The sequence below is a fragment of the Esox lucius genome, chromosome 23 (assembly GCF_011004845.1).
Source record: "Esox lucius isolate fEsoLuc1 chromosome 23, fEsoLuc1.pri, whole genome shotgun sequence".
NCBI lineage: Eukaryota > Metazoa > Chordata > Actinopteri > Esociformes > Esocidae > Esox > Esox lucius.
Window position 1 is genome coordinate 19,737,185 of NC_047591.1, and position 17,481 is coordinate 19,754,665.

The following is a 17,481-nucleotide window of genomic DNA, read 5'->3' on the forward strand; positions in this document are numbered from 1 at the left end:
GAACGCTTCTGTTCCTCACTCAAAACTTTCCTTTTCAACTTTTTTGGAAAGGAAAGAAAAAGATGCAGTCGTCTCCATTTTTTCCCCAGAGTTGTTTGTTTTAGGCTGCTTATTTTCTGTTTTCAGTTGCACATTATTCTCTTCTGCTTTACCTTCTAATTTTGTGCACAGATCTTTACTGCACAAGGGAAAGTGTTGAACTATGTCAGTGGTTCTCAAACTTCTTAAGCTGCGTACCACCTCAGAAAATATTTCACTATATTATCCACTAAAAGGGAGCACTGCATACCGTTGTTTGAGAACCAGGGCAATATGTCAATATACCTGGTTTAATAAGAGTTAAGAGACAACTCTTAGGTAGGCCTATTAAATAAGTCAACTTATTCCAAGAACTCCATTTGGCATTTTAGAAAATTGTATTTTTCCTGGTTAATGGACTATTTTGGTAATCTTAAGACTGTGGCAAGTTGCTGGTAATGAATGTCAAGATATTATACTAATAAACAAAGGTCTAGTAATGGCAGTGTTGCATAGATTAGATCTGTGGTTCCCAACCAGGGGTAGTAGGACCACTTGGCAAACTTAAATTTACTGGTAAAACACACGTACTACAGAGATACTCAGAGCAGGTCCTACTGATGATGCAGTTATCCATGTGACCAGAAAGCAAACTGGATCATTGGCCAACTAATTTTACCGAAATGGCCTGCTCGCATCAGTAGTTTTGCCTACGCAAGAGCAGATGCTAAAATAACACAGAACCACAGATGAGTTCTTTCCATCTCCATGTTCATATCCACTTCAAACATCTGCATAGTAAGAAGAAATTAACTGTTTATTTGTCATAAGAGCATTTTGCAAACCGTAAGTAAGGGGAATGTAACATTCATCTGATCTCAAAAGGGAGTTCTTCTGATGCAACAACAGCCACAAATAACCAAAATGTAAGCATCCATCACATATATTATTATATATCAGCTGCCAGCCAAACTGATAGCAATTGATATTCATTAATAAGCATTACATTTCACAAAACATTTCAGTTAATTTGTTAACTCGGACAATGAACTGTTTTATTAATGTATAGTAGAGCGATGTGTGAGACATGACCTCAGTGCAATTTGAAGTGTCACAGAGCGACAAATAGAGAACGACTGTAGAATAGGTCAAGTTACATAGAGGATAAGAGCTTATATGGGAACGCCTGCATTCTTCTCCTCGACTGTGTTCCTATCAGCATCAGAGCAGCTGTGGCTAAACATAAATCCCATTATAACAGAGAATAACAGCTGTACTCCCAACCTACACAAGGCGATGTACATACAGGCCCCTGGACATTTCAGACCGTACACATGCTGTCATCAGCTCAGACATTTCTGTAGAAGAAAATTCTATTTCACACATAGCTCCACACAGTTAAAGCCCATTTCAGGGATTTCAGGCCAATTTCAGTCCCACATCACTTCACTGGTCATTTCAGATCGGCAGCTCAATTGCATTTCAGATCCTGTGAATATCCGAGAGCCACTTCAAGTCCACCATTTTAGATTTGTGAGCAGCTTCAGCGCTACCTTCCAAATCCTTTCGCTCAAAGCCAGCTGGACTTCTCCTCCTCGAACTTCAGTGGGTCAATAAACGGCTTGTCGATCGACTTGATCATCAGCTCGCCACAGTACACGCACTCGCACGCAATGATGTCATCAATGTCGGACTTGATCTGCTCGCGGCTGACGCTGGCAGATCCTTTCCCCAGGCTGGCGCTGTCACCCCCCTCCTCCTTCTCCTTGGGGGCGGGACGGGGGCGGGATTTGGATGTCCGGGAGGCTGCAGCCAGCTTCTTTTGCAGCTCTTCTAGTTTGGACTGCTTGTAGGAGGACAGGTGAGGGTTCACCTGAGGACAGACAGACGGTTACATTATGTCGCAATGTAGGGCTGTTCATTTGAGGAACAAAAGCAGTTGACAGACCCCCGCCCTATTCTTGCTTCCCAGTTTTTATGTCTCAATTACTGCCTTGCATCATCACAACATCTGCCCAGAAAATGTGGGAGTCAAAGATGGAGAAAAACTTAACCGAACAGCTCGTTCCATTAAAGCGTGATGAGACAAGGCAGACCTGTCCATTATTTAACCCACCGACCCGGGACGACCTTCCCCGGCGTGGTGCTGGTCCCCTGGGCATTGTCGGATGTGAACTCACCTCCTGGAAGAGGCAGTCGTAGTGGAACATGTGTCCACAGAGGAACAGGTAGAAAGGTCTGTTCAGGAGTGGGAAGTCACAGACGGCACACTTCTCCTGGCTCTCCACCAGACCATACTTGTTCCTCATCTCCTGGATGTCCTCCCTGATCCGCTTGGCGCTCTCTGTCGCCTCCTCCATCTCCCGCTTCAGCTCGTCAATGTGCTGGTTGTACTCCTCCAGGGAGCTGCAGATGGCTTCCTGGAATATATTACGTAGTGTAGTGTTTTGTGTGTGCGCGTGCGTGCATGTGGCCCACACCAAACTCTAACTAATACCTCTGGGCAGTGGTTTACTAAAGGCAAATTGTAAGCATCGTTCAACAGGAATTTTTTGTGACAAATCCTTTTGCGACAGTATGCCATAGTGAAAACCACTCTGTTGTTAGAAACACCCTAGTTATTGTCCAACACATATTCACATATTGTCTAATGCAATGGTCATATTTGTGTTTTCTTTATTTTACATTAACACATCATCTTGTGATATCAAAAGGCAAATTGTCACCATTACCTTGAAGTGGTCTATAGTAACGAAGTCAGGGAAGAAGGGCAGGATGTCCTCTATCTTGAGCAGATTGCAGGAGGACAGACAGTTCATGGCCTTCTTCACGTCCTTCTCCTCCTGCACCACGTGACGGGCGATCTTCAGCCACAGCTTCTTCCTCAGCTCCTCGTCATCCTCAGGCAGGTCCGCACAGGACTTGGCCAAGTCCACATCCACCTGGAATTGTAATCGGCATCATTTCGCTTTCAAGAATGTGCCTTGCCTTGCATCCCAACATCAATGTAAACACCACCGTTGTGGCCAATTCCAATTGTCATTTAAGTCAAATCCGCTACTAAACCGCTAGGGTGTCCACGCTGCGTGGACCAAGGACAGCTCAGGGACCTGGAGAGATTCGGGCACAAACGAACGGCCTCTGACGCCTCGCTGCGCATTCTCGCTGTACGTAACACAGAGACAAGCCAGGACGACTCACCTGCAGGGCCAGATCCACAGCTTCCTCGTACAGCTCCATGATCTTATAGACCAGCACACAGGCCTGCAGGTATCCGTGTTCGGCGCACAGCCTCAGGGCGTATTTCAGATCATAGTGGATGTCCGACGCGTGGGTGCCAGCCTGCCAGTGGGACCCCATTTTACCAGCATATTCACAACACGGGTTTGTGTGCCCATAATAATAATAATAATAATAATAATCACACGTTCCCCTCTGGTACTTTATTCACGTGTCAGACGTGGCCCCACCTGTTCCAGGTACGACAGCAGGGAGTCGGGCTTGTACTTGGCATACAGGGAGAGGAGGTAGTTGTGTATGGCCTCCTCTGTTACAACCAGCTGGTAGACACAGAACTCCATGTAGCGGATCGTCTCGTTGATCTGTGGGCAGATTGGTTGGTTGAATGCAATTGCCGTTTCTGTATTTTACGCTTGGTATCATTTGTAGATGTTTCATATTTCAGATTTGTCCGGGGTGGCTTGGGGCTTTGGGGCTTTCAAAGCCAGGACTGTGGGTTCGATTCCCGTGGGAGACCAGTTCAAACTTATATGCACTATGAACTGTCTGTAGCGTTTCATCTGATAAATGTAAAATCTTTGAAATTGCTTTACATGGAGACTACAACAAAATTAGTGATAATATAAAAAGTTGGGTTTTATATATTTAAAAAAACGTACCTGTTGTGTCGAACCCATCTGACTGTAGTTGACCAGAGCTGGGATCAGCTTCTTAGGATCCAGCCGGTTGCCCATCTTAATCCAGGCGTCCACCACCTTGCATTAATACAGATATATTTAGAATTCAGTCATTAAGTATGTTTCCCAAAGACCGTCGCACAATCATCAGACTACCGAGACAGTGTGTTGATAAGACAATGTGTTGATAAGCCACCGAGTTCTGACAGGAAGATAGCTGAACTGTCACAGAGTCAGGACTATAAAGTGTCACCAAAACAAACAGTAGCACACGATCGGGGAAAAAAAACCTTCTTGGGGATGTGCTGCATGAGGACAGGGGAGAACTTATAGAAGAGTTTCTCGTCGCAGTGCTTGGAAAGCACCTCCAGGGCGGCGCCGTAGTCATCATGCTGACAGTAGTGGGAGATCACCCGCTCATAATCCTGGAAAGACCGATACAGTAATGCAGGTTATTCACCAATCAAATGGATGCTATTTAAAACAACAGCCGACCATACATTACAAGACAGAAAATGTCAGGGGCCATTAACAGTGGCATAAACATGCACTCCTGTTAGAGACCCCAGATGATGATAATGCATGATATATAGACAGGTTGACACACACACACACACACACCTGCATGATGACAGAGAAGTAGACCATGTCGTCCACGTTGCCATGGCTAGCCAGCAGGTCATAGATGGTGGTACGATTGTTATAAAGACACTCCTTGTGTTTGGAACTACAGAGAAACTTCCGGAACTCCTCCCGTGTCTCCAGGAAGAGTCCATATTTGCCCTCGTCGGATTCTAGAAGCCCCAGGCGATTCAGGTACAGCTCAGTCAGCCACATAACCAGCAAGGTGATCTGGGTCTTCTCACTCTGTTCAGTTGATCAAACAATCAACCAATCAATCAAGGATTTCAATACATCAATTATTTGCATCAATCAATCTCTATTGTTCCCAGAGACAATCTGCAAAACAAGCAGGGTTAACACAATGCAAATATAATTTACCTCAGGAAAAGTTGCGACAGCACTTTCCATAATGGCAGATTATTTCCTACATAGGTCACTACTCTTGACCAGGGCCTACACAAAGGGAATAGGGAGCCATTTGGTACACAAAGTAATAAAACCTTATACAACACACCTCCTTCAGATTGTTGAGTTTTTTCAGTAGGAACTCTTTCAGAGCCTCTTCCTGTTTTGCCTCGATGAACTTCAAGGCAATCTCCTCAAAGTAGTTCTGGGTCAGGGCGTAACACTTGGCACTCTCCATGTAGCGTTTGTTCTGGAAGCAGTGCTCAGCCTCCTTGGCCAGGACCGTGTCCATGCACTCAGGACGGTCTCGACAGTACTCTTTGGCCAGGTCAAACTTGTTCATGCTCATGTACATCTGCCATACATCCCTGGCCTCCCTCTGGATGTGGTACCTGGATTCACAGACACAAAAGTACTGTTGGGTTGTTGTTTTTTTACCCTGGCTGTACTGGCACCCTCTCACTGTTCTTCCCCAAACTGATTTTGCTGATAGGCCTTTCTACAAATGCGGTTGTTCTGCCAGTCTTAATTTAATGCAACAGTCATGTCTGAGTAAGAGTGTCAGCCCTGTACCTGAATACAGCCTTTTCTGTATAGATCCAGATGAGGCCACCAACTGGGTCCTTTATCATCTTCTTCAGGGGGCCGAACTTGTCTGGGAATACATCCTCGTAGACCACCTAAAGGAATTTGATTAGGGAAGGTGTGGGTATAGCGGAAGAGACAGAGAGAATGTCAGAATAAACAAGCAACCTTATATTGCAGTCCACTGCTGATGGTTTCCAATACAGAACCAACCAACTTCTACAGATATACTTAATGTTTGTTAATTGGAATGGCTTCCACCTGCCAAACAATCAACACAGTCATTAATTGTAAAGGCCCGTTTGACCCCAGCAGTTGTCAGAACATGTCTTTTACAGGAACCTGGCATAGCCCACAGAGAAGGCACGATCATGACTTCTCACCTGCCCATTTAGCGTGCAGATGGCTTTGACACGATCAGGGAGGAGAAGCAGGAAGTGAAACTGAGTCAGCACAACGGAGATGGGCTTGTTAAAACTGAAGTCTATGTCCGGAGTGTAGTCCCACACCTGCAGGGGGCATGACACAGTTGTTTTATAGTGTTAGCAACATTTTCTAAATATTTATCATCAACACCAACACCGCAGAAATGTTGGGGGTGTTGTGGCATTTCACTTTTTGGTAATACTATGTTGGCTGGATTGTCCTAGGCAAACTAAATCAAACACAGCTACATTATTTGAAACCCAATTCTCAAGTGGTTGAGTCTAGACAACTTGAAGAGGGACAAATGCTGGTTTGGGCTCAATTCCTTTACAATTACAGTTAATTTGACAAGTTAACTACAAAACCAGAATACAACACAGCCCTCATTAAAAAGCATTAAATGTTTGGATTTGGTACGCTTCCTAAATATACTGCAACTGACAGCACACAAACAGACATACCTGAACGTCACTGAGCAACGAGTCCGGCCTCACGTAGTCCAGCTGTCCGTAGAGAACTCCATTACCCATCATCCACGCGAAGGCCTTGGGGCAGATCCTGAGCTTGGAGGTGTAGAAGGTGATCTCACTGTAGCCCATGTTAAAGGGAAACTCCTGGAAGCTAGGCAACAGCTCCTAGCAACAATAAAAACATAACCTCTTATAAGCATTATTTAAAATGCATAATAAAGGTTCACGGAAGATGACGCATTGTTATTAGACTGTTTAAAAGCTCATAAATACTTGGGACCCGGTTCTGTTAACTAATACCTGTTTAATAGATCTAGCTCTGTACTTTAAAAGTTGTTTACCGACCTGGTTCTGGGAGAAGATGGAGCTGAAACCTTGTTGGTCTGACCCCTCCGGTATGCGACCTACGAACTGAAACAGGCGCTTCCGGGTCGTGGCAATGATGAAGACCTTGGACTCCATGCCTCGCTCCACCTCAATGCAGCACACCGGGGCTGGCTTCCCATCCTCTTCCAGGGCATGGACCTGGGTCAGGGACAGGAAGCGTTGAGGAGACATAAGCTTCACACACAGTTTTACAAACCCAGTTTCAAAAGTCTGTATCAAATATACGTAATTTTGCAACCCCCTTACAAGTCAGTTATTTCTGTACCACTGATGGGTACAAAATGTGCCACAAAAAAAAAAAGTGTTACATCAACATGCATTGCTATGTTGATAAATGTTGCTTCATGCATTTTCATACATGCATTGGAGGCAGGCGCTTGGAATGACGGACCACTCAGACTTCTGGAAGACAAGATTCTGAATGGGAGGTTTAATTTGGGTCCCAGCAAGGTTTTAAAAATTGCAAAAACAATTTCAGAGAGAGGGAGTGAGAGAGACTGAGAGTGTGTGCGCGCATGTATGTGTGTTCTAACCTGCTTAAAGTACTGGTCAGGGTTGGTGTTAAACAAGCTTCCCTCTGAAGCAGAGATCTCAGCCTCAAAGATTATCCCCTGGCTGGTACCCACTAGTATGGGTCCGGTATTGGTCTCTGTCCCCAGTAACTTGTTCCAGCCCACACTCTCTATGAGGTGGCCTCTCCAACGGGAGAGTGACCGCACTTTCTGTGTGTTCCTGTTCAGGTACAGGCACTCACTGGTGCTGAGGGAGATCACCAGGTGGGACCCTGCAGAGGGGAGCAGAGACACGTAATATAGATGTAATAGCTGGAATAAATACTATGTTACAACTGGTTTTGACTGTGGCGTGTCAACCAGTGAGACCCTGCGGGAGTTAGTGGAAGAGGGTGTCAGAAAATGCTGTAACGATTCAATGGATTGACTCTCTTACTATGGCTACATTATCTCACAAAAGTGAGTACACACCTCACATATTTGGAAATATGAGTATATCTTTTCATGTGACAACATTGAAGAAATTACACTTTGCTACAATGTAAAGTAGTGAGTGTACAGCTTGTATAACAGTATAGCAATTTGCTGTCCCCTCAAAATAACTCAACACACAACCATTACTGTCTAAACTGCTGGCAACAAAAGTGAGTTCAACCCTAAGTGAAAATGTCCAAATTGGGCCCAATTAGACATTTTCCATCCCCGGTGTCATGTGACTCGTTAGTGTTACATGACAGCACTCAGAACAGGCCTCGCCATGGTCGACCAAAGAAGTTGAGCGCACATGCTCAGCATCATATCCAGAGGTTGTCTTTGTGAAATAGACGTATGAGTGCTGCCAGCATTGCTGCAGAGGTTGAAGGGGTGGGGGGTCAGCCTGTCAGTGCTCAGACCATACACCGCACACTGCATCAAATTGGTCGTCCCAGAAGGAAGCCTCTTCTATAGATGCACAACGAAGCCTGCAAACAGTTTGCTGATGACAAGCAGACTAAAGACATGGATTACTGGAACCATGTGCTGTGGTCTGCTGAGACCAAGATAAACAGTGACAAGCGTGTGTGGCGGCAACCAGGTGAGGAGTACAAAGACAAGTGTCTTGCCTACAGTCAAGCATGGTGGTGGGAGTGTCATGGTCTGGGGCTGCATGAGTGCTCTGGCACTGGGGAGCTACAGTTCATTGAGGGAACCATGAATGCCAACATGTACTGTGATATACTGAAGCAGAGCATAATTCCCTCCCTTCGGAGACTGGGCCGCAGGGCAGTATTCCAACATGATAACGACCCCAAATACACCTCCAAGACAACCACTGCCTTGCTAAAGAAGCTGAGGGTAAAGGTGATGGACTGGCCAAGCATGTCTGCAGACCTAAACCCTACTGAGCTTCTGTGGGGCATCCTCAAAAGGAAGGTGGAGGAGCGCAAGTCTCTAACATTCACCATCTCTGTGATGTCGTCATGGGGGAGTGAAAGAGGACTCCAGTGGCAACCTGTGAAGCTCTGGTGAACTCCATGCCCAAGAGGGTTAAGGCAGTGCTGGAAAATGATTGTGGCCACACAAAATGTTGACACTTTGGGCCCAATTTGGACATTTTCACTTAGGGGTGTACTCCCATTTGTTGCCAGCGGTTTAGACATTAATGGTTGTGTGTTGAGTTATTTTGAGGGGACAGCAAATTGTTATACAAGCTGTAAACTCACTACTTTACATTGTAGCAAAGCGTAATTTCTTCAGTGTAGTCATATGAAAAGAAATACTCATATTTACAAAAATGTGAGGTGTGTACTCACTTTTGTGAGATACTGTAAAACTGTTATGAGCAGTTTAGGGTAATGAGATTAACAACCATGATTGCCATGAGTTTGGCCACAAATGCTCAATGTAGACCCCCCCCCCCCCCCCCCCCCCCCCCCCCCCCCCCCACCAGGGCAAACTACCATCACCATTACTCATACCCCAATACTCCTTTGTTTCCCCATTCACTGGCTCTCACCAGTGGGATCCAGGAAGAGCTTGTGCACTTTGCTGTCCTCCTTTCTCCCCAACTCTATCTGGTTGGGCTGGTCCGGCTTGGCTAGGTCAATCCTAGTCAAACATACATTGACTCATGTTCACTTTTATTATGAAACACGTAACATATCTCTCACACACACACACACACACACACACACACACACACACACACACACACACACACACACACACACACACACACACACACACAGTTTCAGAAGAAGTGAAAAGACATCACCAACATAATAATCTTTGACATATCAACGTGAATGACTGACACGATCAACCCTCTAATCCCATCATTTGGAGATGATATCAAGACAAACAGCACCATTCACACCTTCCCTGACAGGCATGAACAGTAGATACAAATCAAAGGCTGGATCATCAGAAGAGGCGTGGCACATTATAGAGGACCCTACCTCAATAGAGTGTCCTTTCCTAAACTCATGCATAGTTGGTTGTTGCAGACGGCGAAGTGGTTTATCTTTTCTGGCGGTGTAAAATCGATCCTCTGTTTGTTGAAAATAGGCTTCTCCTCTTCGAGCCTGACATTGACAAATCCTACAACGAATCAGAAGCAAGCAACGACGTTTAACACTTGTCATATCAATCATCATCACTTGCTAGCCATATTAACTCTATCCAACTGTTCGGAGAATTTTGCAACATTACTGCAGGCATTATCAATCCTATATTATCAAATCGGTATCAAACTAACCATACATATATTCTAATTTTACAACAGTACATGCACGTAATTCTACGAACAGATTTGACAATATAAATATTTTCGCGAAAGAGCCTTGTTATAAGACCGATTTGAGAGGCCCGTAGATTCAGTAACAAGGTTACCGGAGTGTGTTATGCCGATGTTGGCAGCAGCCAGACGGCTACTGTGTTGAACCGGGTGCCTCCTGTTTTGCGAGTCTTCGTATTCATCCAGAATAGAAGCCATTGCACAACGTCGAGGTGACCTAAAGGGAAAATCTAGCTAACAACTTATTGAGACAGCTAGCTAACTGCTAAAATGACAAATCATGATGGCACGGACAAGGTCTTACCTAACGCAACATACTAGCAAGCTTTCTGAAATTAGCAGACCCCATGGGGTGCCCGCCTGGTGTCTCGTGAAAAGGATTATGATGGTCTAGATCAAATAAGAATGTACAATCAATCAACTAAAACAGTACACATATGCTAATTTGGTCTAGCTTCCCGAAAACGCACAAGGGACGACCAGTCAGGTGATCCAAGGCTTTCGTCATGTGATAAGAACTAGTTTGTAGTACTCAATGTTTGACATGAGGAGGCGCACCTATTCAAAGAATACTTCAATATTATGTATTCATGAAGGGCACTGGGATAAAATACAAAGTGTTGGTCCAATTCCTTTCCAGAAATGTTCCTTATGCACAAAAATATTATTTTTCTCAAGTTTTGAGCATAATAATTGTTGTACAATTATTGTCAGTGAGCATTCTTACTATGCCAACATAATCCATCGGACGAGAGTGGCTGTGTTGCCAATCAATGAGGTGATTAAACATGATCCAGATGCGTCCTACGGCCAAATAAAATGCCACTATAAAATGCCAGTTTTGTTACCCAATACAATGCCACAGATGTCTCATGAACATTATGGTTCCCATGTTGCAAGGATTTCTGCACACTTCCTGGAAGCCATGCGAAATCTATAGATTAGGGCCTATTCATGTCAACTGACTTCTTAGAAATTGTTTCATGTTTATATTTTCCTTCTGTGAGATACATTCATACAAACATACATATACCTCACATGACCATAGTCAGTTTTACAAAATACAGGAAATAATTTATTAAACCTTTAATTCCTTGCACAAATAAATGTTTTAGAATTATTTATTTTTCTATGTATTATCTAGTCAAAGTACTGTATGTATTTGTCATGTGGCCTTCATCTCAAAAATAGCCTGCAAATTAACCATCCAACCGTCCTAGATGTTTGGCCAAATTAGGTGGGCGTGGCTAAACATGTCTTGTTGGAAGTTCCCTCAAAACCAACTCGCATTCAGAAACCAGCAAGGTGATGTTACAGAGCGTGTCGTATACGGTATCCAGTTTTTAGGGGGCAGCTATTCTGGAGAACTGCACATAGAAATAAGACAAGACAGCCCACTGGAAAGTTACGATTCCTCAACTTTAATCATTGGACATGCCACCTCAAATGGATTATTATTGTGAAGAATCACGCGTCTCCTCTTCGTGCGGGCTGATGAGCAGAGATGACGGGTTGGATAGGGAATCACCAGCCATCAGCTGTATGCTAGTAGGAGACGGGGCAGTGGGAAAGACCAGCATGATAGTAAGCTATACAACCAATGGATACCCCGCGGAATATAAACAGACTGGATTTGATGTGTTTTCTGGTGAGCACCTGTACATTTGTGGAGATATATATGCATATTTTAAAAATAGTGTTTTATAACCGTATAGCCCGGTTTATAAGAATGTAGTAATTGACTGTCTTGTTGTATAAGTTATTGCAATGTAAAATATTTTTGTTTATGGAAATTACTAGGGCATACATTTTGCCAACTCAAACAATTTACAAAGTTATTAAATAATTGTATTATTCTTTGTTTAACAGGTCAGGTCCAAGTAGAAGAAACTCCAGTCAGAATACAACTGCTGGACACTGCTGGGCAGGTAAGAAATGGAATTGAGATTAATTGTTAGACACCAGAATATCTGCCGACTTTGTAGAATCTGTCACAAATGTTACAAAACACACACTGAGAAGGAAATGTTCCATGTTTCCACAGAATTGGCTTGAGTGTTTAGTTTGAAAGACCAGTAAATGGGCTTGCCTGTGTACTGTTGGCGTCGTCATTTCTCTCTGTCACAGTGTCTGTTGTTGTTGACCCCAGACAGCTTTCACATTCACTGCTGAATCCACTAACCTGGCCTCTCTCTGTGTGTCTCTCACTCTCTCTCCCCCCCTTTCTATTTGGACGTTTCCAGGAAGTTTTTGATGATTTCCGCTCCCTCTCATATTCCCACACGGATGTCTTTCTGCTCTGCTTCAGTGTGGTAAATCCTTCATCCTTCCACAACATCACCAACAAGTGGATACCTGAAATCAGAGCCTGCAACACCTCAGCTCCCATCATCCTCGTGGGCACCCAGTCTGACCTCCTCTTGGATGTCAACGTCCTGATCAACCTGGCTTGTTGCGGCGTCAAACCGGTCCTTGCCCCTCTAGCACGGAGAATGGCCCAGAAGATCAGGGCGGCTGACTATGTGGAGTGTTCCTCTCTGACTCAGAAGAACTTGAAGGAAGCGTTCGATGCAGCCATCTTTGCCGCAATTAAGCACAAGGCTAGAATGGAGAAGAAGAGGAGACTGTCGGGCAGACGCAGCAAGACTTTGTCAAAATACAGCTGGAAGAAGTTCTTCTGTTTTGTCTGAGATTAAGACCTCACAGGTCTGGGAGAACAATGACTTATTATTTATTAACTTATGAGGACTTACCTAATAGAGTTTATATAGAGACAGATGTGAACTGAGCTGTATCGGACTAGCTTGACTGTTCACTGCTGGGGACAGTGGTACAGAAGCTTGAGCTATACAATCAAAGGGCTGCATTTGGACTACTCAATACATTGAATACACCATAACATGGCAAACTATCATGCCTGATTGTTGGTGGTTGACAGTGTCGGTCAAGTAGTTCCACATTGTTTTGGTAACCAACAAGGAAGAGTGGCACAGAAACGAGAAGAATATTTAACCAAGGTCTTTAGCAATATCCTGTCGGTGGGACATCATGAGAAAGATGTTAATTCATTTGGATTGGTGCCTATTCCAACCTCTGCCTCACAACTTTTGTGTGAGACAATAGGTGAGTTAGTTGTGGAAGACACAAGGCAGTGTTAAGGTAGCTTTGGTTGTTAGCCAGTTTCCCTTGTATTCGGTGATGCCTAGCTACACAGACACAGCCCTATTCATATGCAACAGTGTAGACTCAAGTCAGTCCCAGCACTAAGCTAGGTGTTAACTTCTTACCAGTATGTGAACTGGCTCCCAGGCCAATGTGTTGATTATTAAAGGACTTTGATGCGGTCCACTGACAGCATCAACGCCTCTCACCCCTGACTTATCAATGTAACTCTATTAACACTCCTAATTATATCAACTTTTGGGATCTGTTTGACACGCTAGAGAGAATGATTTTCTATTCGGATGAATCTTGGGGAAACTTGGGAGACCTATTTGCAATTACAATGTAGTGACTGTAAAGGCTATATTCCGCAGTCCACCCCCATACCCTGATGCTGGCAGGGGAGCTGGCCAAATCTCCCCCATGGGTCTTTTCATCCTCTCCCCCATCTTAATAAGCATTTGTAAAGGCCCCAAGTGGGGTGGAGAGGAGAGAGCTTATATACCCAGCCCAGCAAAGACGCAGTCGGGGAATTCTACTGTCCCTCTCAGAACCAGTTTGTTGTTTTTCATTATTTGTTTACATCCTGCACCATTTATCCAAACTCTGTATTTTAAATGCATTTCCTGTACACATTAGAAATGCATTTAGAAATGGACCAAAAAAATACATTCTTTGGCGTACCTAAGTTGCACATGTATTCCAAAATACATCAGGGAAATATTTGTGATTTAAAAACTACCAATGAGCGTGGATTCAGTGAGTAGAGTCCAGGTGAAATCCCAATAACCCCTAACCCATTCACCCTGCAAAGGATGTTACACTCCTGTCTGTCTGAATGTTGGTTAAAGATGACTTCACTCCTGTCTGTCTGTCTAAATATCTGTTGGTAATGACCACACTGTCCCGCCTCTTTATCCAACCAAATCTTCCTGCTGCTATATAGGGATCTATAGAATATATTATGAACATTATAGGAGGCCAAATAGGCCAATGTCATGTTTGATAGCCTGGGTGCTCATCTGGTTCTGTGTTGTTTGAGTGATTGTCAGAACATTTGTGACCGTCTAAAAGGATGGCTCATGTAGATAAAGATTGGCACCAGGGCTATATGATTTATATGCTTCTTATGGAAGAGTGAATGTACATTTGATAATTATTACTGTTGGTTTTAAACAGTTTATTGGAAGTCTTTCTCTTCCCATTTATGCTTTTTAAATCTGTGAATTGTTTATTTTTGTGCAGTTGTATATTTTTGTCACGTCTCTAATTCTGTCAAAATGCCTTCTTTTTCATACAGCGTTTGAATGAAGTGATGGAAATAAATTATCTGAAAAGCTAATTTTATTCTCTGGTAATATCCTATATCCTATACATTTGAATGAAAATATAATTTAAAAGAAAAATGGCACGCTGCTTGCCTGCCATATAAATTGGTTCCATGTAAACAACTTACAAAGAACTAAGATTTTGGCCGTGATGAAATGCCAGGTCATAATCATGGATAGTGGTTTACGTAAAACACTATTTGGTGATGTTAGATGTTAAATGACAAAAATATGAAAGTAGAAATCTTTTCCCGGTGAATGTTGTTTGTTATTGCAAGTGACAGGGGCGAGAGCGTGTCAAAATGACAAAATGATATATGATAACGGTGAGCAAGTGTTGCGCTACAGATCCAGGGTCTGGTTAGGAAGGAAACCCGTGAAGTTCCGTTGCTTATGAATAATGAATATAGCATTTGTTCCCTGAGGGAGGGAATGAGGTGCCACCCCAGAGTGACTGACTGAAAAGGAACTGCTCCTCGTGTGTATTCCCTCATCCTTTTTATACTGGTATATATACACTACCACCCTGAAGGTTGACACATGGGATATGTGCTCGTAGTAACCTGACCTGGCCCTAACCAGTGTCCAGACGTCTTATATTTAGGCATATAAAATACTGTACATTTCGGCTACAAGTAGCCACCAAGCCTATCAAAAACAGCACTTAATATCGGTTTCTTTCTGATCCTCAGTCACCCTTGTCTCTGTGTGAAAGTCAGATAGAAATCAAATTAGATCATACTGGCCGTTAACCAAATGGCGACTGACTTCTTTTAGACCACTTCTTTTAAATACTACGAACCAGTAGTGCCCTTCATAGGACAGCATTTGGGATACGAGCGGGATAATCCAATTAGATGTGTACTTTTCTCAGGAAAGGAACTGTACTCCAAGGAGACTGCAAATATCAGGTGTGTGCGTATGTTCGGGTGTGTTTTTAGCATCAAAACTGAAATGTCCGCGTGTTGGTTTTCAAAATACATACAAAAAACCCAACCCTGATTCCTGGTGTCAAGCATCATTACATTAAAAACAAACTATCAAAGAAAACAAAAAACAAAAAAACATGTACCTGTTGGATCACTTAGCTTTATAGAAAGCCCCATGATGATTTCTTAATCAGGACCTGTACACACGTACGCACACTACCTGTCAGGACCTTTTGGAGACTGACATTTCATCTAATTAACAGACCTATTTTCCTTAACCCAGGGCGGCCCAACCCTGTTCCTGGAGAGCTACCATCCCGTAGGTTCTCTCCAAACCAAATCTAACACATCTAATTATAAATTCTTAGCTGGATGAAAAGATCTGGGGTTGGAGATGGCAGCCCTACCCTTACCCTAACCTTAACAATCCCCCCAAAAATTCCTAAAATCTAAACCTAACACATAACCATTTATACCTAAACCTAACTCTAATCCTAATTATAAGACTAATTCTAAACCTGTAGCACAATATTAATCTAAACACAACTTTTACCCAAAATAAGGGTCAATTCAATTAAATTCAAGTGAGGACCAAAATGTACTAATGCCTCATTTGTCATTACAATACTTGTTAGGACTGGTTGTAACAAGGATAGCGAAAAGTGATAATGTAATAAAGTATTCCATTCTTGCTGTTGCAATAGGTACATTGTAAGCAATGATCAGTCTCCATCTTCTATATACTGTGTCCTTCATTCATTTTCATTGTGTTTTTCATGTATCATTTCTTTAAATCGTTTAACCTTGAGTTACTTTGTTTAACCTGTTGTCTTTGATTATGCACCAGTGGAAATGGTAACACTTTATATAGGGGTTTTTGATGATGGTGTGAAAAGGTTTAGCGTCCTTTTGTGCTCCTCAAGGCTTCACTCAGAATACACTAAATTAAACAATTAATTCATTGTGCAAACAAGCAAGAGTAAAACAGACAGTCAATAGCAATTCACAAGTCGTATAATAAGCTTCACCTTTCAGTCTAGGTTCCTCTGAACGTTCTCAGCACACTGGTTAAAAGCTATTGACAATGAATTAACTAGTTGCACGTTTGAAGTGACCGGACCTGCTAAAATGGCCCACTGTCAAAACCTCACCAACACACACTTGAACCAAACCCCTTCACTACAGGAAGTGACATTCAAGTGAAGCTCTTGAATGTGGAACATTTAGAATAGTGACTAATATCGCAAACACATCTGTCTGTTTCTAAATAATTGTCCATTTCAGTCCAGTAACTAATAAGGAAGTATCTCCTTCACAGATTGTCACATCAAACAGAATATTGTATTATTTACTACACAATTCTAATGATAGTTCCCTTTTTAATTGAAAGATTTAATGTTACATCTGAATGCCATTGAAAGATCTACTTAAGCTTGATGAGTTATAATTTACGCGTGATGCTCATGTTTTCCTTTTGTAATGTGTCCTACATTTTGTGCCTTGCTATTTTGCCCAGATCTCTTCAATAAGGGATAACCTGGGTCTCATTCAGATTCTGCTCTCTGGTCACATTGGCAATCATTTCCATGAGTACCAGCAAGACTAGGACCAGCCTAAAACTATTCCCAGGCAGAACCCTGACATGCCTGTTGTGTAAAACTGCCGGTCGTGGTGATAGATATGTATAAGTGGTGTGTGTGTGTTCTCAAACTGTACGACACAGAGGTGGTACCTGAACTGCACTTAAGACTTGTCACATCCAGGAGATGGGCATGTACACACACACGCACGCACACACACACACACACACACACACACACACACGCACGCCGCAAAGCCACACGTTGAGCAATCAAGGCCAAATTGCAAGTCGTACAGGTTTTAGGTTCCCATGGGCTCCGCTCTCTCTCTCACACGGTTAGTCATCCCTTTGTTCCTCTCC

At 43.2% G+C, this 17,481-nt stretch overlaps 2 protein-coding genes across 2 annotated transcripts; one reads left to right on the forward strand and one right to left on the reverse strand.

The window, feature by feature from the left end:
• Positions 1 to 816: 816 nt before the first annotated feature.
• vps18 (VPS18 core subunit of CORVET and HOPS complexes) lies at positions 817 to 10,623 on the reverse strand. The gene is made up of 17 exons (XM_010894236.5): positions 10,216 to 10,623; positions 9,783 to 9,924; positions 9,341 to 9,432; positions 7,366 to 7,616; positions 6,791 to 6,970; positions 6,437 to 6,610; positions 5,933 to 6,058; positions 5,538 to 5,644; positions 5,074 to 5,356; positions 4,557 to 4,802; positions 4,226 to 4,360; positions 3,918 to 4,013; positions 3,489 to 3,620; positions 3,220 to 3,360; positions 2,751 to 2,960; positions 2,199 to 2,438; positions 817 to 1,891 (listed from the first exon to the last, which is right to left on the reverse strand). Exons 1-17 carry the CDS (start codon positions 10,316 to 10,318, stop codon positions 1,589 to 1,591), a joined length of 2,961 nt encoding a protein of 986 aa, XP_010892538.2. The 5' UTR covers positions 10,319 to 10,623; the 3' UTR covers positions 817 to 1,588.
• A 776-nt stretch (positions 10,624 to 11,399) lies between these two features.
• rhov (ras homolog family member V) lies at positions 11,400 to 14,628 on the forward strand. The gene is made up of 3 exons (XM_010894235.5): positions 11,400 to 11,768; positions 11,990 to 12,048; positions 12,364 to 14,628. Exons 1-3 carry the CDS (start codon positions 11,555 to 11,557, stop codon positions 12,808 to 12,810), a joined length of 720 nt encoding a protein of 239 aa, XP_010892537.1. The 5' UTR covers positions 11,400 to 11,554; the 3' UTR covers positions 12,811 to 14,628.
• Positions 14,629 to 17,481: the final 2,853 nt, after the last annotated feature.